Below are 22754 nucleotides of genomic sequence, written 5' to 3'. Positions count from 1 at the left end.
ACGAGATGCACTTCTATCTCTATCGAGGCCCTCGTGCCAAAATAAGGATAGGATTGCATCTTATGCGTTATAGCAATCTGCTAGCACATGAACCCACCAACGACATGGACATTGTTTAGTTGCTAGTTCCATATGTCTTTGATGGAATATTACATCTCCATGATGAAGTCGTGATCAACCACATGCACAATCCAATCACCTAACCTAGAAGGTGGGTGTCGATGAAGGCAGGTGCATTCGTCCCACCAGACATGATGAACAACTAAACACCGTGTCAATGGTTTGGTGCCGTTATGGCTCCAGAAATCATGTGTCTTCACCTTGATGAAGTACTTATTCTTCCCAAGCACATGGCGAACCAATGGGAGCAAAGGACTTCACTAAGGAAGACCTTGTTGGTTTTCACTTTGATAAACTCAAATTAATGGTGCCATAAATCTAGATCTATAAGTATCCCAAGAAAACCATCACATGAGTGTACAAAGGGTTAAAGAAGGACCATCCAATTTGGGGTTTGATGGTAAAGCATGATCCTATAGAATGCAAACACTAAAAGAAGAAAGAGGGACAATAGAAAATTACATGACATAGTAGGTGATCAACGAGGGCCACCATTGTTGTACCCCCAGCATGAGGAGATCGCCCATGGAGAAGGTGATCCCTCACAGCAACATCCCCTCTTGGAGTGTGATGAATGGCTCCACAAGAACCAAAAACGACAACCAACTGCCGCTAGGAAGGACAATGTTGGCCATTCTCAACGCAAGCATAAGATCATTGCTGACAACATGATGATTAAAAGCATGCCACAATGTAGTGCAAGAGTTGGCGGTTGCATGTGAAGGACTCTGTATGACATTAAAGTCAGCGGTGGTGCTTTGGCTCAAAGATACGGGGACGAAATATGAAAGAAACAAGGTAACCCAACAAGGAATGGGGGAGCATATAAAGCCTACAGACCATGCATCTTTGAAAACTGAAAAAACAAACAATAAAGGTGCAACATGAATCGAGGTGACGAGGGATGCAACGAGGAGATTCATATCACGTCACCATCCATAATTCATTATCCCCATATAGGGTATGCCAGGTGGCAACAGATCATGACCACCCTAACGGTCACGCACGGGCGATGCCTTCATCAAGCCTAATAAATACCAAGAAATTTACCCACCGACTTCAAATAGGGTAAATGGCTTGTGCAATACGCCACGGCCTCATTATGAATACTGATAAAGGCATATCAAGGGAAAAGTGGTTTCATTGTATTCTCATGCCGTGCATACCATAATTTGAGCCATATCTTCCTGTACGTGTGTGATAGAAAGGGCCCTTGCATGTTACCTTGGTTATGCAACCCTGATTTCCTTGAGGAAGTCGTGCGACTACCAAAGATGGAGAAGAGCAAGGCTTGCACAACAAGAATATCAAGATGAAGGGCAACAACCACAAACCAAGACCCCTGTATAAGCGCATGCACTCGCTCAAGACAAGAGGAGGCCTTAGACTCATTTGAAAATCCTAGATAAGTTTATTAGTTCATTAGTAGATTCAGTTAGGGCTTCGGTCCAGATCATCCACCTCCAACGTCGGGGACTTGATCGTACTTGGCCAAACACCGTCAACATCAAGTTAAGCGACGACTATTCCATCTCGTTGTGGACATGCCTGTTTGAATAGATTGGAACACTAGACCCACAAGACTAGATTGTTCGCCGTGTGAGTCACGACCCACCATACGATTAAGCATACAATATAGATACTCAATGAAGCCTTTTCTCAAGTTTCACCCCATCATACGATCTACCCATGCTATCCAATAATCATAGTACACATACTGTCGATGTTCACACTTGGGTAAAAAGTGTCCCATCACGAAACACCCAAAAAAGGGAATATAACTACCAAATAGGCTTGAAATTATAATTTTAAGTTTTGATTACCTTAATTTTCACTAATGTTGTGGTTGCAAAACTCAGGAAGTGATAGCACCCCACCATAGGTCATTTTCTTTATGCTTACCGAGCCAACTTTTTTGTCTAATGGGACCACACGTCATGCAAAATTTCGTTATTTTGTCATATTGGAATCTATATTACTCAATCTATATTACTCTCCTTTTCATTATCCAAATACTGTAATGAAGCCTGTCAAAAATTCCATCACATCAAACCTGACATGTACTTGCACAAAATTCTAGTTCCAATTTTGAAACTTTCCCAACTCATCCAGTAAGATTTGTACCAGAATCCAGGATGACACTTATGTAATCTAGATCCAAACTGCTATCCTATTCAACTTGATCTACTCGAGGACCGTTAACCCATCATATGGTTCCATATTTTCTGCCGATCTCCCAAACCAGAAGCTTCCATTGTGAAAATAAAACATCTCCTAAAGGGTAGTAAATTTCACTTCCCGCATAGGCGCACATGCCACCCTCAAGTTCGCATAAAAATTTTATGTCTAAAGTGATTTGGTGTATAAACTCTTATCACCGTCATCCACTTGATGCGTCACCTAGGCACTCCACTTCTTCCTTAAGAATCAGATTACCAAAATCATGTTCTTTCAATCTCATCTTCTGCAACATATCATCGATGTCTTCTTTATTTGTGCCCCACCATCGCTCGGGGCCTTCTTCGAAGATTCAAATGAATCCACCGTCATCGTCATGATAAGAGCCTAGACCTTAGATTGACTAAAAAAACAGTATCAACCGACTCGTAAACTAATGCGGGAAGTGGACTGGCCATCCGTTTAGGTAGTCGGAGACAATGAGGAAAACCAAAACGGAAGGGATCGAAAAAAAATCGATGGACTCTCATCAAAAGGGCATCGAGGAAGGACACAGATACATGAAAACATTGGTGGCGAGACGAGGGGCAGCAAAAGCTACTCCCTCCGTTCCTAAATATAAGTCTTTGTAGAAATTTCACCAGTGGTCTACATACGGATGTATATAGACATACTTTAGAATGTACATACACATATAGTGAAATCGTTTAAAAGACTTATACTCCCTCCGTTTCTAAATATAAGTCTTTTAAGCAATTTCATTAAGGGACTACATACAAAGCAAAATGAATGAATCTACAATCTAAAGTATGTCTATATACATACGTATATAGTCCTTTAGTGGAATATTTAAAAAGACTTATATTATGTAACGGAGGGAGTATTTAGGAAGGGAGGGAGTAGAAAGAAGTTTTTTCTTTTCTTTTTTGCGGGGTAGAAAGAAGTTAACCAAACCAAACCAAACCAAACCAAACCAAACGAGACCCAACCACCAAAGCAAGCACCAGACCAATTGACCAAACCATTTGGCAATCTCGCAGGCGACGCAGCCGCCTCCTCCACCACCAGGAACCAGACAGCGCACGCCTCCGTAGCTCGAGCCCAGCCCGGAGCCCTGTTCCGCCGTGGATCGCTGGGGGAGAGGGCCACCGGCCGGATCCCGACGGGCCAGATGGTGGGCGACCCCCGCGGCGGGGGCGAGTAGAACGGCTGCGAGCGGCGGCGGACGGATCGGCGGCGCCGCAAGGCGGCGGGGGCCACCATGTCTGCCGTAGTGTGCGGCAAGAGGTCCTCCATCTTCGCCGACGAGCTCATCCCTTCTTCTCCGCCTTCCCCTCCCCACCACCACCCTTCCAAGCGGGCCCGCTGCTCCCCGTCCCGCGCCTTCGACGACGCCGCCGCGGCCCACCGGCGGGAGGCGCTGCTCCACCACCTGCGCTCCCTCTTCCCTCACATGGATCCCCAGGTCTGTCGACCTGCCTTGTCTAGTTAATTTAGTTGCCAAGGGAGATTTAATTTTGTAGGAATTGGCGTTGGACGCACGAAGGCGACTCTTTTCTTGTGAATTTCGTGCTCTGTGGTTGGATTCTGTTGTGCCTGGTGCTGTGAATGAAATAGGGCTAATCTTAGTACTGTTGTGATGAGAGTTTGGTGTTTGGGTACTTGGATGGGAAAAATCCTCCGTTGCTTTGGTAGATTTGTGATTTTGTATTTTATTTCTAATTCTCCCTATACTATGGTGTTGGATGCTGAAACCGGCTCCTTTTGTTGTAAAGTAACAGCGTGCCTTTGCTTAAACTTGATGTGAAAGCGTTTGGTGCCAAGCTGTTTAGGTTATAGCTAGTCTTGATGAAATGGGTCATTAGTTAGTGCGCCAGTTTGGGGAGGCTAAAATCACCCACTTCAATAGGGATCAAAATAGGCTAGCTCATGTGTTAGCCCAATTTAGTCTGCGACTTTCTGTGCTTTCACTTTGGACCACGGACTGAGTTTTGTCCAGCACTCCAGCTATTGGATGCTGAATGTAAACATATGGCAATGCAATAGATCTCACCTTTTCCCCGTAATAAAGAAAGAAAGAAATAGGGCGAAGCTTTGATGAATATTACCTTACTTATTTGGTGTTGAATGATGAATCAACTAATCGATAATTATTTGGATCATATTTATCAGATTCCCTTAAACCATTGTCAAATCTCTATTTCGGTCGAGCGATCTGGTTCACAATCTTATTTCTTAAGGGCTGGATGAGAAACCAGCTGCTAATGAACAAATGAAACCAAGAGAACTAACCGTGAGAGGGATGCCATCATGTCGGATCTGATATCAGGTCGCGCTGAAACTCTGTTCTAGTGCCCGCCTTTAGAAATTACATGTTTCTTCCTATTAGAACAAACAAAGCTCATCAGCTGAATTGTGACCCAAAGCCAAACCGGTTCCGAACTGGAAACAAACGAACCTTAATTTTCTGCTTCTGAACTGGCTATCGCTTCACGGTGAATCATGTCGTTGTCATAGTAGCATCTCCGCCAGGATCTTGTGTGTGTGTGGGAGTGGAATTGGTGGTGGTGGCGGATCGTGAGGTTGTGGGCAGGGTGGGAGGGAGGTGGAAATGGGGGCGGCGGCGGTGGCTCTTGGGTTAGGGAGGGGATTAGGGTTTGGAGGGGTGGTGGTGTTTATATTGAGGCTTTGGTCAGGTTGGGCTGGGCCGCCCCAACCGCTCAAAGCCCAACTTTTAATGTGTTTGATGTATTAGCAGCTGCTCTTTTACATCCACTAATTTTGCACTTAGATTCCTACATTTTGCTTTTTAGTTGAGTTATATTGCTACATATGTGAAGAAGTGCAAATATCAGCTTCGTGAACCACATCTCTCATTAATGAGCCGAGGCGGTATCACCCCCCCCCCCCCCCCCCCTCGCGCGTGAGGAGCCTACTTTTATAAAGTGGTGAATCTCAAACTCCAAACCTGGATAATGGACCCGGCGAATTGTGAGTCATGTATCATGGTTTGGAGATTACCAAGTAATCTAAGGATAGCCTTCTATTGTCAATTAGAAGGTTTCTGTTTCAGGATGAGTTGTGACAATATCGTGTCTACCTTCAACTAGTTTACATCTTGCTAGGACTTCCCATCACAAAATTCGACATTCTGAGCATTTCCTCGGTACCTCGGATATCCCTTCTTTGCATATTGCACTTTGGGTAATGCCAAATGTCACTATTTCTTGCGCATATAATGCTCTGAGCAGTTTCGGTTCTTTATATATATGTAGTTGGGATTTGTCGTTTCTTCGTAGTTGTCTGGAGATGCTCTCTAGAGTGTCCCATATATGTTTTCCCTCATTTCACCAACTCGTACTAAATAGCGAGCTAACGAATCCCCTTTTTTTGACATCAGACTTTCCAATCAAATTGGTTGTAAGACTCATAAGGATCTAGTTTACGAAGATCCCACTGTATTCCAGAAGTTCATAACATCGGTCCTGATAAGACCTAATTGACTGCCTCTTACCCAATAATAAAACCTACTCCTTTAAAAACTAATCAAAGAAATCTAAACATTTATTGATCCATCCATAAGGTAGATTCGCAGCTAGTCCTCTGGACGATTGATGAGATTCCATGGATAGAGAGCCAGTTCCAATAGACTTAAAGAACCAACGTTCTCGTTTCAGTAAAGACACTTTCAATTGTTTTGTTACATGTATTTGATGTTTGTTGGAAACTGTCATTCCATTATTGTAGTTTCTTTTACCCCCTGTTTGGATGTAGGAAAAACTGGCTCGGAATTGAATTGGACCGGAATACCAAATCCAAGATGAAAAGGAAATGACCTCCAATTCAAATTCTGTTGTTTGGATGTGCTTGGTATTTGTTGTTGGAATCAAAGGCTAGCACCTAATTCCAAATCATGTTTGGATGTGCAAACCATGGGATCGGGGCGGAGCAGCTGTGGTGGCTCGGGGCGGAGACTTGGGTCTCGCTCGGGGCTTGGGGCGGAGCAGTCGAATGCGGGGGCAGCGGCGGCGGCGGGCGAACCCTAGGCGGTGGGGCTTCGGGTCTCGCACGGGAGCGAAGGGGTACACGGGGGTGGGGGGCAGAGAGCGTTTCCATGCGATTCCGAGGTGGGAGGCTTGGAAACTGGTCACACGGGGCAGACGCGCGTGGGGCCTGTCTTGGAATTGGACTGCGTTTCCATGGGCCATTTTTGTAACCACCCCAAACAGCGGAATCGGTCCATAAATTCCAGATTTCCAATTCCGAGCCAGTTTTTCCTACATCCAAACAGGGTGTTATTGAACTATGTATTTATTTGACTCTAATTGAGATATTTTTGTTACACCTTCGTACCAACTATAATAAAACTGCAGAAATGTTAGCTGCTTGGTAATTGCTTACCCATCCTTTTTTAGCATGGCAAGCCTTTGTAAGCGGCGTGTATGCATTTTAGCCTGAACAACAGACATTTCCCCCCATCAGTATTGCTGTAGCCTTTATGTAAATGTGCGTATCATAGAAATTTCCTTATCATTCTTTTCTATTTATCTACACCTGCTCTCATGCTTCCATTGTGACAAGTGCATTTCCCTGGTTAGTATTGTTTGCTCTATGAAGTTGGGGATCTTGTATTAGAATTTAGAACTTGTGGTTTTCATTTTAGACTGGCATGGTTAGAATGTTTTGTGATTAAATAGTGATCTCTTTTCATAGTGATATGATATTGATATTGCTTCTTATCATAATGATTCCAGTTGCTTGAAAAAGCTCTTGAAGCATCTGGAGATGATTTGGATTTTGCAATAAGGAGTTTGAATGACCTGCGCCTGGAGTCAGCTGAGGCTATCTTGTCAGCTGCTGTTAGTGAACCTGAGAATGGCCTGTCAACAGCCCTTAAGTTATCGGCTGAAGGTATGCTAATTAGTACATATACTAAAGCGGGAAGAGTTTGGTTTTTCTCCTTCTTTTGATTTTTTTGAAAGGTTACTGTTCAGTTACGTGCCCATGACGAACAGTATTCATACGTGAACACTATCTTCATATTAACCATACTTCAGCAAAAAAAAGTGACTTCTTTTTTACCTGAATATCTTCGTAGGTTTTTATGTTTCAAAAAAAGCGATTACTCATTTTATTTTTCTTTAGGTCCATTCTTATGCACTGGTACCTCATGGTTTTAGTTCCCTCTAACGGTTTAAATGAAACTAGCAAAAGTGCCCGTGCGTTGCAATGGGAGAGAAAACAATACAATGTTCTTTAAGGATCAAATTATTGAGCTATTTCTTTTTATTTGATGTGTCGTGGGCCATAGTATGAGATGCATGATGGTTGACCTTGCCACAGTCCACCCATTAAGGGTGTGTTTGGTTGGAGGGATATCCTCCCAGGGACAGGGATAACCACTTTTTTCTGTGGTTGCCATGCGTTTGGATCTGGGGCGACGAGGGATAGAGTCAACTAGATGCTGAGAATATTCTCCAAAAAAAGGGATGGCCAAACCTGCAAAAAACGAGCGGGTGGTGGCAACCACCCCACGCGCGCTTCGTTCTCTCCGCTGTGGCACGGCTGCAGGAGGCCGGGGCGGCGGCGGTAGGGGCGGCCGGCGCGGCGGCAGGAGGTCGGGGAGGCTGGGGCGACGGTAGGAGGGGCGGCCGGCACGGTAGGAGGGGTGGCCGGCGCGGCGGCAGGAGGGGTGGCCGGCGGCAGGAGGCCGGGGCGGCAGCAGGGGCGGCCAGGGCGGCAGCAGGAGCGGTAGGAGGGGGCGGCGCGGTAGGAGGGGGCGGCCGGGGCGGCGCGGAGGAGGGGCGGCCGGGGCGGCGCGACGACAAGAGGCCAGCGGGGGCGGCACGATGGCAGGAGGGGCGGCCGGCGCGGCAGGCCGGGGCGGCGCGGCGGCAGGAGGGGCGGCCGGCGCGGCACGGCTGGATCCCAGGATAACCCCACCCTCCCAACCAAACAAAAAATGGGATAACCCCACCCTCCCAACCAAACAAAAAAAAGGGCTATCCCCAGCCACCTGGTTGGGGATACCCACAACCACCCTAGCCTATCCCTCCAACCAAACACACCCTGAACTGCTCGCCGTCGTCCATTCCATCTACCCTCACGCTTCCTGATCAGTCATGTCATAATATCTTGAGCCTTGCACCTATGAACATAGAGTGGTAGCGCATCCCTTCGGTGGGACAATGTTGCCACATAAAGCTGCAATATGTCCATGGTGTCCGGGCTTAGAGTGATGACGGAGTTGTCATATTTGGTTGCCTCATCAACCATAAATCGGTTTGGCACCAAGAAAGATTTGCATCTTGTCCATGGTATACATGTGGTCGGGTGCAGAGTGACGATAAAGTTGTTGCCTTTGGTGTCGACTTGTTCCCCTTGGAAATCGTTGTGGAGTAGTCCTCCTCTCTTGGATTCTTCCCTCTCAGATGCCTTACATGATTCGGAAATGGAGTCAGACGATTCAAAATTAATAATAGGACACACACTAATAAAAGATTATGATTGTGTTTGACAACAAAGTATGTATTAAAAAATACAATATTTTTGCCTCTGGTACAACATACCGTGATTTATATATATAAAATTATTTTGAATTATCAGTAACACGGAGGTGAGCTAGTTGTTGCATGCGCAAACTTTTAGTAGCCAGCTAGCTAGCTGTGCTGCCATCTTCATGTTCTATTTTTCATAACATAATTTGGTAACAAAATTCACTACTTTGAGGGTCCAAAGTAACCCAAACAGCTGAAAATTTACACGCATATGAGGCTGTCGTGTACATATCCTTCGTGAAAGAGCCGGCCAACACGTCAGCTGGGTCTAGAAGAGACGAGCCGCCTCGCTGCGTTCCTCAGCCGATTTTAATCAGTCCGTGAAGGAAAATAACTGGTCAACACGTCCTGGATCTAGAAGAAGACCAGCCGCCTCGCTGCGCTCCTCAACCCCCGAGATCCACATCAGGTCACGGCACTCCTCGGTCCTCGCTGGACTCGTCGTCCGCAGCGAACTCAGTTTCTCTTTCGCGAGATCCACATCCTGACCTCCCCATGCTTTATTAGTTGCAGCCACTTTCTATTAGGCTGGAATCAAGCTTAGTAATGTAGTAGTAGATTCAGCCAGCCTTAAGTCTCTTTGCTTCAGAACTCTGCTCCCTACCTGGGAATGCAAATGCTTCTTTTCCTAGATTTTATGCGCCTCTCCTCGATCTTATATGCATGTGTGAGCCTGCCTCCTCAAGGCATATATGCGGCAGGTCTCTCTCTTTTTGTTTTTGCCTTGGCTTGTTTGATGTTTGCAACTCAAGATCGTATATAAGTTGTTAGGATTTGTTATTAAAGAGCAGGGTGGGACTATTAACTACAAAAGGAGTCCCAAATTTTAGCATAGGGGGCTACTCTTTTAGCGGCCCATAATAGAAATTTGAATTCTGGCACATGTGATTTACGAAGCAGAAGACCACACCCGAAACCGGACGGCAACATACGAAACGAAACTTGGCGATCGATGTGAGAGAACGGGAATTGCCTCGGTCTCATAGATGGGCCGGCCCATAGCTGGGCGCTGCGGACGTACAAATAAGATAGATAGTTCTTCGAATTAGTACCACCTCACCTATATAAAAAAGCAAGGAGAGCGTAAATTCATGGAAAGAAGCGTATTGTGACGGTGAGCGGGAAGAAGCACTCCATGCTTTATTATTAGGTAAAGATACTATGAATTTTGGAGAACAATAACCTGAATAAACCGGAGCAACAAACCTGAATAAACCGAAACACTATTCTTGGAACAATAATTTTGTATGCAACAGTGTTTACGGGACCGGTGTTTTCATACCCGCCGAATAAACCAAAATATATACCCATACCAACCCCAACGAAAGAGAACATAATTTTGAATGAACAGTATCCAGTGCATCCGCGTGAACAAAAACTGGGGAAAATACATTAAAAAAAGCCTTAGACTTATTAAAACAAAAGTGATAAAGCATTTTCTCCCTTTTTTAGAGATTTTTTATATTACCTACTACCGAGAAATTATGTGAGTGATTACACTTCCTGTAGGTCAGTTTACCACAGAAATTTCTCGATCCGAGTCCCACCACCCACCGCTTATCTCGCTCACAGGCCACTCTTTGCAAGACATCGTCGACCGCTTTCTTCTACAAAAACAATTCTTTCTGACGCCCCTTCTCTCTCCTGCCCTGTCTCTCTCCTGATTCCTAATGTGTTTCGTTTCTCTGGTAGGTATCTGCAATAAATCCCACAATGCTTCTATCCTTTTTTCCAAAAACATTCTTTTAACGTTCATGGTACGTCATCTTGCTATGTTAAAAAACTCCTGTTGATTTGTCCTTTAGCTATTTTGTAATTGCAGCACCACAACATAGAGATGGAATTTGACCCCATTTAATGGGATACCTTATTAAAAATTCTAAAGAGTCAATAAAATATTGTTTTGTATTTTGCATTTCTTTCCCACTAACAATCAAGAGAAGAGTAATATTTACCTATCCAATGCAAAATTTATCTACCATAGTGAGCATATTCTATGGATAAAGATAGAGCAAAACTTGATTTTGTATATACTCTGTTTCTAGACAATTGATCCGATCAAAATGGTGTATTGTATATCTTCTTCCGACATTAACTACTTAATTATATATTACTTTAAAGTGGACAAGACAATTATCCTATTATAACAAAATTGGTGAAAAGCCTTACCACCCAAATTCTCATTTATTCGATCAGGAGTCTCTTATGAGTAAGAATTAAATGTCTATAAGAACAAAACGTTTCCTATTCCTACTAAATGGGGTTCATTTCCATGACTTTGTAAGAGAACGGTGGGTCAAAACATAGATAGTGAAGCTGATCCATAATATAAATAGGAACAAAGAGGTACTATAATTTTGTCCAAAGATTCCATGGAATATAGCCAAATATAGATGAGGCTATAGCATATAAGGTGTCATTGCCACTCGATAATCCAAAGTGTGAAGCACCTGAACATTATCTGCAGGGTCAACTGTTGAATGAGCCCTCTTAATAGTTTACGAAAAATAAACCATTTCTTACTTCTTTTGATAGAAATGCACTAATAATAGATTAATTGCTGAAAAGGATGTACTACATATTCAATCGGAAGAAACCACCCAAGGAACTACATGAAACTATTCGTCGAAAAAAAAATGTCGCTCAACCAACCCCTTCTCTTCACTTCCTATTCCTTTTCTTGAACCAAATGGACAACAAAAATCTAGATGGGCTCTCTTACGGGTGCGGCGTGACGCCGCGCTTTCTTCGGCGCTAGTTGAATTTACACCAGAAGGTGGTTGCATGCTAGTCATTCAAGCAACATTCATTGCATTTAACATGTTTATTTATTGATAAAACACTTGTTCGATAAGTGAAACAGTGTGCTTAGTTGTTCTGCTTGATGTTTTGCAACAATGGTAGTCAGCCTGATGAAATAGGCATCTTCCCCTGAATTATTTCATCGTTCTGCTTGGTGTTTTGCAACAATGGTAGTCAGCGTGATCAACTAGGAATCTTTCCCTGAATTTTCTAGTTGTTCTGCTTGGTGTTGCAACAATGGTAGTTAGCACTTAGCATTATCATAGTATGCATGCACTTTTCATGTATTTGTGTCCAGTGTAGAAGACATATTTTATTTTTTGTTCTGTCATGTCTATCATGCACATTGTGGTTATTTGAAATAGACTGCAAGCCTTTTACTTCATGTATACTGCATAATCTATGCTACTCAATTTTCAGTTGGTATTATATGACATCTTTGGTACTCCCTATGTAAACTAACGTAAGATGTTTTTGCAGTTCAATTTGAACTGCAGAAACGTCTTATATTAGTGTACATAGAGGTAGTACTAGTTAACCTTTTATTACTTCCACGCTGTCTATTGGTTGGCAGCCTACTTATATTGCTATATCTTTAATGAATCATGTATCCCTTTTATAGTTTTATTAATGGAAACAATTTGCAATGTTGGACAGGTAATGGCCAATTGGATGCTATTAGTGGAAATCCACATGCGACAGATAATTGTCAGACAAATCACCATAGCTCTGAATGGGTTGAGCTATTTGTTAGAGAGATGATGAGCGCCTCTGACATAAATGATGCACGGGCTCGTGCATCAAGAGCTTTGGAGGTTATTGAGAAGTCCATCATGGAGCGGACAGGAGCCGAGGCAGTGCAAAACTTGCACAAGGTACTAGAATATACTCACATAATAATAATGTTCATGATTTACCTCTAGGGCTTAATGTTTTCGCTTGTCCATAGGAAAATGCGATGCTAAAGGAGCAATTAGCAATAGCTCTGCGAGAGAACGCTGTTCTCAAGCGGGGGGTTGCAATCCAACATGAGCGCCAAAAAGAGTTTGATGATAAGACACAGGAGGTTCACAACCTGAAGCAATTGATTTTGCAGTATCAAGAACAACTAAAGACTCTTGAGGTATTGTCCATATGATCCTTCTTTGGTTCTTAGCTATTCATTTCGCATGAACGGTTAGGCTTTAATTGATCTTGTGGGAACTTCCTGCCATTGCAGATCAATAATTATGCACTTAGGATGCATCTACAGCAGGCTCAACAGAATAGTTCTATGCCCGGGCGTTTCCACCCTGATGTTTGCTGATAAGCTTTCCATCCCGATGCCTGCTAATACACACATTGAGGAGGATATCCCTCTCATACTAGAATTGTGCCCAGGTATCTTATTGTGAGAGGGATTCAACTATTGGCCCTGTTATTCATACACTTTCCGAAGTCCCGAGCTCATGTGGTATTCGCACACTTTTCGAAGTCCCAAGCTCATATGTTTGCGTATACATCACATTATCATAAACACCTGCCATCTGAGAAAAGTAAACAGCGAAGCATCGATATTGGAATAAAGGATCCTGTGCTCCAAGAAAGTTCAGAAGAAATAATATGTTGAGGTGGATGGTGCTGCGGTGCCAATTGGTTAATGTATGTACACTCTGTAACAGTATTTTTGTGTGTGACCTGAAGTGTGAGGACAGTGTATTTTTTGCTATCAGACATAAGATACAAGGATCGATGAAAAATGGTGTTGATGTTTATTTCTTTTCCTATGACATCGAATCTTTACAGGATGTGTTAATTGCTCGTTCATTTCCCGAAAGATGATTGTCTTAGAATCTCTTGTTGGTTGCTCCGTGCCTGCTCGATATGGGCGGTAATTTGAGCAAGTAACTTAAGAATCGGTAGGGGGGAGAGACGAGGTCCTGTTTGGTAATCGGCCATGCCTATTACCGGTGGAGGCCGCTGGAATCGCAGGTGACAACGCAAGAGTGTCCACCCAGTCCGGAGCTCAAGTACACCGTTATGAACAGAAAAGTGCTTAGGGCGTGTTTGGTTGCCCTGACTGAACAGTGCAAGGTTGCATACTAAAAACAAGTTAGTAGAACCTTGTTAAGAAGATACAAACCAAAATATGACGATTGCAAGTTGATTGGCCTCAACCTGGTTAAGAAGATGCAAGATCGGCATTAACCTGGTTAAGAAGATACAAGCCAAAATATGACGATTGCAAGTTGATTGGTTGCCTATATGAGGGGTCTTGGTCATCGAAAATCAATTTCGACCGGTGTTTGGTTGTTTGGCCTGCATATTGAGTAAGAGTTAACGACTGTAAAACAAAGCACCTCGGCTAGCACGACAACGGAAGGAGGTCATGTTGCGATGACCCAAACGCCGGCCCGAGAGCCTCCACCGGCTGCGTACTCCGCGTCGTCGTCACTGCTGCCGTCGTCGTAGTCCATCATGCTCTTGTCCGTCTGCGTCGTCATCGGTGGAGCCGTGACCAGGAACCCATACTTGTCGCACGGTGCCACCTCCATGGCCACCTCGGCGGAGAGCACTGACCTATTGTAGCACAACTTGTTGCCACCCGCCATGAACACCCTCAGTCGCGATGCACCTCCAGCTCGGGCAGCGTGGAGACGGTCTCTGGGATGCCGCGATGATGAGCTTGGTGAGGTGAGGATAGTGAGCTTGGCCGCCATCCCTTGCTTCTATATAACTAGATCAATCTAGTAGCTTTTTGCTGAAAAGTGCTCTTACACCCGAGCTCAAATGAGCTCGAGTGAACAGTTAATTCGAAAAATATTTTTAAAATGTTCAAAAAAACTGAATTTTTTTACAGCAAACTTTTACAAATGTTTTAATAGACTGCAAAATTTCAGTATAAAATCACATTCTTTGAAGTCATGGCAAAAAATAAAAATTTGTGCTCCAAAATGCTTTTGAAAGTAGCATTTTCAGAGTTTCAATTTTGATTTCATGATGAAATTTTACGAGCACTTAAAACATTTATCAAAGTTTGCCCCAAAAAAATTCAGAATTTTCTAAACATTTTATAATATTTTTCGAATTTACTGTTCACCTGAGCTCATTTGAGCTCGGGTTTAAAACATCATGTCCCTTTTTTGCTTGGGATTTGTTTAGTTAAAAGTTTGCCATTGCAATTTCATGTATTTCGTTTTTATCCAATGACCAGACCAAGTTTCTTTCAGATTCCCAACATTATCAATACTTCATATATATTTGCAATATTCAGATTGCTTTATCATATTCTTGGTTGTTCTATGATTGCTTGCAGGAATAGATCTCCGTGGTCAGGTTGATCGTACTCCGACGTGGTCAATAGCTTTCTGGAAATTGGTTTAACAATTGCTAAGACGCAACATCGTACATGTTCGTAGTCGGATCGCAAAGCCATCTCCACCAAATCGATAGTTATCATCTCATCGAAAGATTGGGACCCTCGCCTCTATCAAGTGATACCAATTTTTAGGTTGTTCGGTGAGATTTTATCAGTTTTGATAGTTTAGATCGCATGTGTTCTTCATACCTACAGTTCACAAAAAAGCCACACAAAAAGAAATTAGGGTTAGATCATCATATCCAAACCAATTCGAGCCTTTTTGCAATTTTACGTTCAATGTTTTGCTTTGTTTAATTTGTGGTTGCATCGTCGTGTCGAGTTGCTGGTCTTAACGTCTAATCTTTTAGAGTTTTGAGTTATGTTCACCAACTGTCACGTCGCCGTCGCATCATCTTCATTGCTGCTGTCATATACCACCACCACACCGTCATCATTCCTTCTGTTGTCTTCCACCACTATCCATCAATTTCCATCACCTGCTTCCATCGGTCATTGACATTATCATACTTGAGGTCATTCGCATCTACGCTTGATTCAATCTGAATCTTATCTAGTTTGTTTTGGAAAGAGAGAAAAATAAATAAAAAACAGAGAAAAAGAAGAGAGAAAGAAAAAGAAAAAAAGTATGAGAAAAAAGTAAGATTTTTTTTTGGATCTACCAATCTCGTATGTGAATTCGGATTAAAATATGTTTTGCGCATTGTTCAGTAAAACAGGCACATCTTCCTCACACGAAGTCCGTTTTGGCTCCACAACTACTCAAATTCAAGCTATCAATGAGCCTCATATGAATAGTTCATCAAGCTTGTTCATTATTGTCACCTCCAAATCGACTTCTAAATGGGACTTTTTACCCTTCGAAGGTCATGAACACAGTTCGTCAATATTTTTCAGGTACGTTCCCAAATGTTTTGACTCGTCATACGAAATCGGTATTGAGTGAGTCTTTTTACATTGGAAATCTTAAGTCAGTAGAATTCTTGATTTTTTTTTTCAAAAATTTGACATAATATTTTCAAGAGAAAAGTTGTAGAGAGAGTTTTGGTATATCCGGCTTGGCAGTGATTTGTCATCATTATCTTTACTGCCATTGTGATCTTCACTTATATCTTACTATCGAGAGCTATTTTATATTATCCTTTGCTGCTATTTGTGCTTTGACGTGACCCCGTTAGTGTTCTAGGTTCACGTCTCTAGTAAGGTCTAGCCTAGAACCAACACAGTACCGTCGCTGAACGTTTATTCAATATTGCATCTCTAAATTGATTATTGCTAATCTTTTTCTATCATATATTAAACCTTCCAAGCTTCACATATTTCTACACCGCGTATATATATGTTCACCTGGTAATCGCTTTACTCAATCTTCGGAGATATTGACACCGTCGGTCACCGGTCACCGCGTGCTGCATGATAAGAATTTATAAGACATTGATATTTGCTCTACTGTGAGCGCTTTACCACCAGATTCTAGTAGTTTATAGGAACATCATTCTCGGATTTTGTTTCTTGTTTTCTACTAATTATGACAGGTTCGGAGTTGGAAGTTCTAGGATGACAGACACATATTCACCCTCACGAGAGGTGCGACTACTGACACAAGCATATGATCATGTTATCTCTCTACCTCCTTTTTATGGTAGATTTAATCCTACTTTGTATCTTGATTGGGAGCTTGAGATAGAACAAGTTCTTAGTCGCTATGATTTTTCTGAACTTGAGAGAGTACGAGCTGTCACTTGAGAATTTACTGGTTTTGCTTCCATTTGGTGGAGTACGTATCGTAAGAAACACATTGATAATAAACCCACAACTTGGAAAGATTTGAAAGATATAATGAGACATCAATTTGTTCCTACTTTCTATCGTCGTGAATTGTTTCACACATTAGAACAATTAAAACAAGGCAACAACAATGTGAATGCTTACTACCAAGAGTTCAAATCTTATATGCATCATTGTGACATATATGGATACGGGGATGAAACAAAGGATATTTTTTTTCATGATTTGAACCATGTCATTCGTGCAAAATTTCATTATATTCCATGTTGCATTGTTGGTATGTATGTTCGTGCTTGTACCTTTGAGAGACAAATACAAGAAGATGCATTTGGAGACTACGACAACTCCTATTACAGTTCATGCTCCCCGCCATTGGTTGTATCCTCCACCGATGCACCTGCTAGAGCGGCCACACCTCAGACTGTGAGGGCGACATCGCCTCAACTCTATGGAACATTATCATTGTCCGTACCTACATCATCTGAGTCATTGCGTCAAGGTAACAGTAAAGTTATTGATGACACAACTTCACATGAGAATGTTGAATGCCTAGTTGACTTGAATACATCATTTGTTGAGTTACCTATTGATTTGAGCACAACACCTATTTTGGAGAATCATGTTACTATTATGAACGTGTCATGTGATCAAACAACTGAAGTATCAACAATTTTGAGTCAATCCATTGAATTTGTTGATGAGGAAGAACCATGTGAATCGGTGAATAAATCAGATTTGGATCAAATACGTTTGAAAATAATTGTGCCAATGTTTAATCATTTGGTTATGACCTTTAATCTTGGTGATGATTCTGTGTCAAATGACTTGTTGCATGTTTTCTTATTTAAGAATGTTGTAGCATGTAAGTTTGAAGCAATTAAAGTTTATTTACCAATGTTGGGATGGTTTAATGATGAACATTGTTAATCGTTTGATATGAATAAGGGCTTCACTTATATGTGCAAGCTGGGTTGCATTATTTTCATGCCTTCTACTTCTTGTGAAAGTTGTAATATTTTTGCTTTATATTTCATAACATATGAAAGCTACTCATGTATACATGTGTCATATGTGCAAAAACCAAGGGAAGCAAAATTGAATGACATACATATACATCATGTACACTTTGTCTCTTTCGTTAGCCATGTTTCAGATTAAGCAACGCCGAGGACAACTTTGTTTTCAAGAAGGGGAGGACGATGAGGACATGGCTACATTGGATATGATCGCAAATATTGCATATACACATTTATTTGAGGTGATTTCTGATAAAAGTTATGCAATAATTTATTTATGCTATACAGAATAAAAATACTTCACCTCTTTTTGTTTCATGCCTAATTCTAATTGCAGAACTACTAGACACTTGTATAATCCACATATGAAGATAAGGGAAAAAGAGACGTTTATGTGTTGTTCAAGAAGTTCTCTCACGTCACTTTTGGCCCAAGAAAAGATAGAGTACAAGTCTCTCACGTTTTGGACGCAGATATAGACTGCACAGACAGAATAAAAGTACTTCACCTTTTTTTTATTTCATGCCTAATTGCAGAACTGCCGAGCACTTGTACAATCCACATACGAAGATAAAGGAAAAGAGATGTGGCGGCCAAGGAGACGAGAGGACGTCCCAAGGCAGCCTAATACTAACCCTAGGTCGTAGAGGACCCATGAGCCCAAGTGGAGGTGATGTCACATCTTTAGACTTATAATTTGGCTCGGATTCTGCTACAACGCCAGTTTGTTTCATCAATATCTCCATACTCCAGTCGAATTTAAAGGTGAATCCAATTAGTATGGAAAACATATGAAATCTACTTCCCAATAAAAAAAGAATCACCCAATTCAGAGTTCGTATGCAAAAGTTGTTGGCATTTTAAGAGAGGTGTGTCTGTGCAATCTGAATTTGAGTCGAGAACGTGAGAGACTTGGACTCTATCTTCTCTTGGGTCAAAAGTAACATGAGAGAACTTCTTAAACAACACCTAAACGTCTATTTTCCCCTTATCTTCATATGTGGATTGTACAAGTGTCCGATAGTTCCGCAATTAGGCATGAAACAAAAAGAGGTAAAGTATGAGACTTTGATTATATATTCTCTTGGGCCAAAAGTGACGTGAGAGAACTTCTTGAACAACACCTAAACGTCTCTTTTTCCCTTATCTTCATATGTGGATTGTACAAGTGTCCAGTAGTTCCACAATTAGGCATGAAACAAAAAGAGGTAAAGTTCGAGACTTAGACTCTATCTTCTCTTGGGTCAAAAGTGACGTGAGAGAACTTCTTGAACAACACCTAAACGTCTATTTTCCCCTTATCTTCATATGTGGATTGTACAAGTGTCCGATAGTTCCGCAATTAGGCATGAAACAAAAAGAGGTAAAGTACGAGACTTGGATTATATATTCTCTTGGGCCAAAAGTGACGCGAGAGAACTTCTTGAACAACACATAAACGTCTCTTTTTCCCTTATCTTTATATGTGGATTGTACAAGTGTCCAGTAGTTCCGCAATTAGGCATGAAACGAAAAGAGGTAAAGTTCGAGACTTGGATTCTATCTTCTCTTGGGCAAAAAATGACGTGAGAGAACTTCTTGAACAACACCTTGACGTCTCTTTTCCCTTATCTTCATATGTGGATTGTACAAGTGTCCAGTAGTTCTGCAATTAGGCATTAAACAAAAAGAGGTGAAGTACGAGACTTGGATTCTATCTTCTCTTGGGCCAAAAGTGACGTGAGAGAACTTCTTCCACAACATCTAGACGTCTCTTTTCCCTTATCTTCATATGTGGATTGTACAAGTGTCTGATAGTTCTACAATTAGGCATCAAACAAAAAGAGGTGAAGTACTTTTGTTATGTAATAGCATAAATAAATTATTGCATAACTTTTATTAATCATCTCAAATAAATGCGCATATGTTGTGATCATATGTAATGTAGCCATGTCCTCATCACCATCAGACTCATCACTCTCATAAAAAGACATGGAAAAACCTAAACTACAATGTAACTCGTGAACTTTATTTTTATTCAAATGTGACTCTGAAAGAAAGACTAAATCCGCATAAGTCTGATCTTGGAGCTCGAGGAGCTCTCGAACTTCTGTGGAGAGCATTCCACGACAGTTCCAACTAATGGCTCTCGTTTCTCCCGGTGGCCCTCCTGACGGAGGCTGCCAATGCACAGTCCTCTCCTTTTCCCCCTCTCCAACAGATTCCCTTCTTCCTTTCACACACTCCTCCTATTTCTTTTCTATCTCCTTGTAAACATGAGTCACCACTCCATCCTCTCCCAAACCATTTCAAACATAGTTACTAATAGTTCTTTCATACACCTCCGCATTCGACCCAGGCACATAGAAGACACTACAATGTGAGACTTCACAGTCACATACGACATATGACATACTAATTAATAAAAGTGTAAATCAAACCAAGGGCACATGGACCACTTCGTAGTTCTACAAAAGAGAGCAAATCAAAAGAAGGCCGAAAATAAGAGGGCCGAAGAAGTTTGAGGATCCCAAATTAATCAACAGCGTACCTCTCAGTCACTTGAACAGGCCGGGGGCGTTCACTTGCTTTGGTAGAAAACTCTACCAGTCACACACCGACACACGTACATGGAAAAAATCACTAATAGTTTCATATGCATCCACATTCGACGAGGGCCCATAGAATACACTACTATGTTAGAACTAGCAGTCACATATGCCATATGACATGACAATGCAAGTGTACATCAAATCAAGGGCACATGGACCATGGCGTGCAGGTACAAGTCGTTCTTTCGCCGGACGGTGAGGCCCATCTCCTCGGTCATGTCTAGCCCATCTGGCTTAACCCCACTTGGGAGCTCCCAGTCAAAGTGGTAGAGGAGTGAGGCGAGCACAATCTCCATGCTGGCCTGCGCAAATGTCATCCCAGGACACATTCTCCTGCCTGCTCCGAACGGGATGTACTCGAAGTTTGTGCCTTTGAAGTCGACCATCCCAGACTCAAACCTCTCCGGCTTGAACTCCTCAGGATCTTGCCAATACTTAGGGTCCCTACCGATCGCCCACGCGTTCACCAAAACCGTTGTGCCCTCGGGTATGTCGTACCCGAGGATTTTGCAAGCCTCCATGGCCTCTCTAGGGAGAAGCAATGGCGCAGCTGGATGCAACCTCATTGTCTCCTTGATGACGAGTCTGAGGTACTTGAGATTGGCCAAGTCATCCTCGGTCACCTTAGACTTCCCTTGGAGATTGTTGCGTACTTCAGCTTGTGCTTTCAGCATCACGTTTGGGTATCTCATGAGCTCCGACATGGCCCATTGAAGTGTGGTAGCCGACGTCTCACTCCCGGCACCAAATAGATCCTGCAGTATGACGATTTACAGAGTTTAGTGATTGCTAGTTGTTCATGGCAGTTTCGGATTGTCACTCATATGGCAGTTTAGTGAGACATCTGGCTGCAAATCCTAGGATAATAGGGAGTATAACATGTAACAATTCTTAGATTCAGAGTGAACCGAAGAAGATAAAATGCATAGAGGGCAAAGAATTACTACTATGAAACAAAGGAGCTGGTGCACTTACAAGTATAACTGCTTTGATCATGCCCATGGTAAGAGGCACGTCGAGGCCACCTTCCTTGCGTATCCTCAAGAGCGTGTCCACTAGGTCCTCTCCTCCTTCCTCCACGTCGCCGTTCGACGAGGCGGCGGCTCTCTGCTGCTCGTGCTGCTGGATCGCGTACTCCATGAGCTCGAAGCTCTTGCGGTGGTTCTCCTCGGCCAGCCGCGCCGTGCCGCTGATGAAGCTGGCGAGCCGGGACGACGGGAAGAGGTCGCCGAGGTTGAACCCGGCGACGAGCTTGACCCCTTCGTCGAGCGTCTCCAAGAACTCCTCCCGCCTCTTGAACCTGTCCCCGATCATGGCGCGCACCGCCGAATCGGTGATGAGCACGGCGATCCGCTCGCTCACGTTCACGGGCTCCCCGGGCGGCGCCGCGGCGACGGCGGCCACGAGGCGGCCGACCTCGTCCTCCCGGATGCGGCGGAACGACTGCACGCGGCGCGGGCTGAGAAGCTCGAGGATGCAGATCTTGCGGAGCTGCCTCCACAGGGCACCGTAGCGCGCGAATATCAGCCCTTGCCCGTCGGCGTTCATGATCTTCACGGTGGGGCTCCATGGTCGCGTGGCGAAGACGACGTCGTGCGTCCGCATGATCTCGCGGGCGGCCTCCGGGGACGTGGCCACCACCACCGGCACCTCGCCGAGCTTGAGGTACATGAGCGGGGCGTCCAGCCGGCGCGCAAGGTCGGCCATGACACGGTGCACGAGCGGGTTGCCGGCAAGGTGGTGCAGGCTGCCGATGACCGGCAGCCGCCACGGACCGGGTGGCAGGCGCACGCCACCAGGGTTCCTGTTGAGATTGAGCTTGAGGAGCAGGAGAGGGAGGAGGATAGCCAGGAAGAGGCAGAGGTAGCACGCCCATTGCTCCATGGCGGGGGCGCGATCGAGTGACGAGCTGATGGGTATGCCTGTGACTGGAAGGCCTCGTCTTATCACTTTTGTGATGGAGTACAAAAGAGGTTAGTAATTTGAACGGAGAACACGAGTGTTGTCTAGCTGTGGCTAAACATTTTCTGATGCGAGAGCGAATGAACGGTGGGTGTCGATACGTACGAGATGCAGCAGTGATTGTTGGTAAACGTAACAAAATTACAACAAACGAGTGGTTACAGTCGGTGAGATCTATGTATCTTAGGCCTGAGCATGACGAGGTGCCGTCTCTCCAGCACCAGGTAATCCAGATATTTGCGAAGAGCGAAGAAATGCGTGCGCATGACGGCGCATGCCGTCTCGCCGCACAAAGATAGGTGTGTACAGCTTCTGCAGAAATATACGTGCGTGGTAGACGTTGAGCATCTTGCGGGGATATCGTTCGATGCCTTTGTATCTA

The 22754-nt window shown here is 43.5% G+C and overlaps 2 protein-coding genes and 1 long non-coding RNA gene across 3 annotated transcripts; 1 reads left to right on the top strand and 2 right to left on the bottom strand.

Annotated features, from left to right (window-relative positions):
- Positions 1–275: 275 nt before the first annotated feature.
- On the bottom strand, positions 276–4900 carry LOC123401316. Its single transcript, XR_006611070.1, has 3 exons — positions 4757–4900; positions 4591–4680; positions 276–848 (listed from the first exon to the last, which is right to left on the bottom strand). It is a non-coding gene; the product is annotated as an uncharacterized LOC123401316 (long non-coding RNA).
- On the top strand, positions 3235–13411 carry LOC123401315. Its single transcript, XM_045095095.1, has 5 exons — positions 3235–3763; positions 7053–7209; positions 12315–12532; positions 12607–12780; positions 12877–13411. The coding sequence occupies exons 1-5, from the start codon at positions 3560–3562 to the stop codon at positions 12961–12963; spliced, it is 840 nt and encodes a 279-aa protein (XP_044951030.1). The 5' UTR covers positions 3235–3559; the 3' UTR covers positions 12964–13411.
- A 6713-nt stretch (positions 13412–20124) lies between these two features.
- On the bottom strand, positions 20125–22445 carry LOC123402120 (desmethyl-deoxy-podophyllotoxin synthase-like). The gene is made up of 2 exons (XM_045096001.1): positions 21386–22445; positions 20125–21165 (listed from the first exon to the last, which is right to left on the bottom strand). The coding sequence occupies exons 1-2, from the start codon at positions 22292–22294 to the stop codon at positions 20548–20550; spliced, it is 1527 nt and encodes a 508-aa protein (XP_044951936.1). The 5' UTR covers positions 22295–22445; the 3' UTR covers positions 20125–20547.
- Positions 22446–22754: the final 309 nt, after the last annotated feature.

The sequence above is a fragment of the Hordeum vulgare genome, chromosome 6H (genome assembly GCF_904849725.1).
Source record: "Hordeum vulgare subsp. vulgare chromosome 6H, MorexV3_pseudomolecules_assembly, whole genome shotgun sequence".
Taxonomy (NCBI): domain Eukaryota; kingdom Viridiplantae; phylum Streptophyta; class Magnoliopsida; order Poales; family Poaceae; genus Hordeum; species Hordeum vulgare.
The sequence above is the reverse complement of the archived record's forward strand: the minus strand, read 5'-3'. Positions and strand labels throughout refer to the sequence as shown.

Excerpts from the sequence above, each read along its gene's own strand:
- LOC123401315 (XM_045095095.1), top strand. The coding sequence starts at position 3,560 with ATGTCTGCCGTAGTGTGCGGCAAGAGGTCCTCCATCTTCGCCGACGAG. Across the intron at positions 3,764-7,052 it reads TCCCTCACATGGATCCCCAG|TTGCTTGAAAAAGCTCTTGA; the intron begins GTCTGTCGACCT and ends TAATGATTCCAG. Across the intron at positions 7,210-12,314 it reads CCTTAAGTTATCGGCTGAAG|GTAATGGCCAATTGGATGCT; the intron begins GTATGCTAATTA and ends AATGTTGGACAG.
- LOC123402120 (XM_045096001.1), bottom strand. The coding sequence starts at position 22,294 with ATGGAGCAATGGGCGTGCTACCTCTGCCTCTTCCTGGCTATCCTCCTC. Across the intron at positions 21,166-21,385 it reads TGATCAAAGCAGTTATACTT|GATCTATTTGGTGCCGGGAG; the intron begins GTAAGTGCACCA and ends GTCATACTGCAG.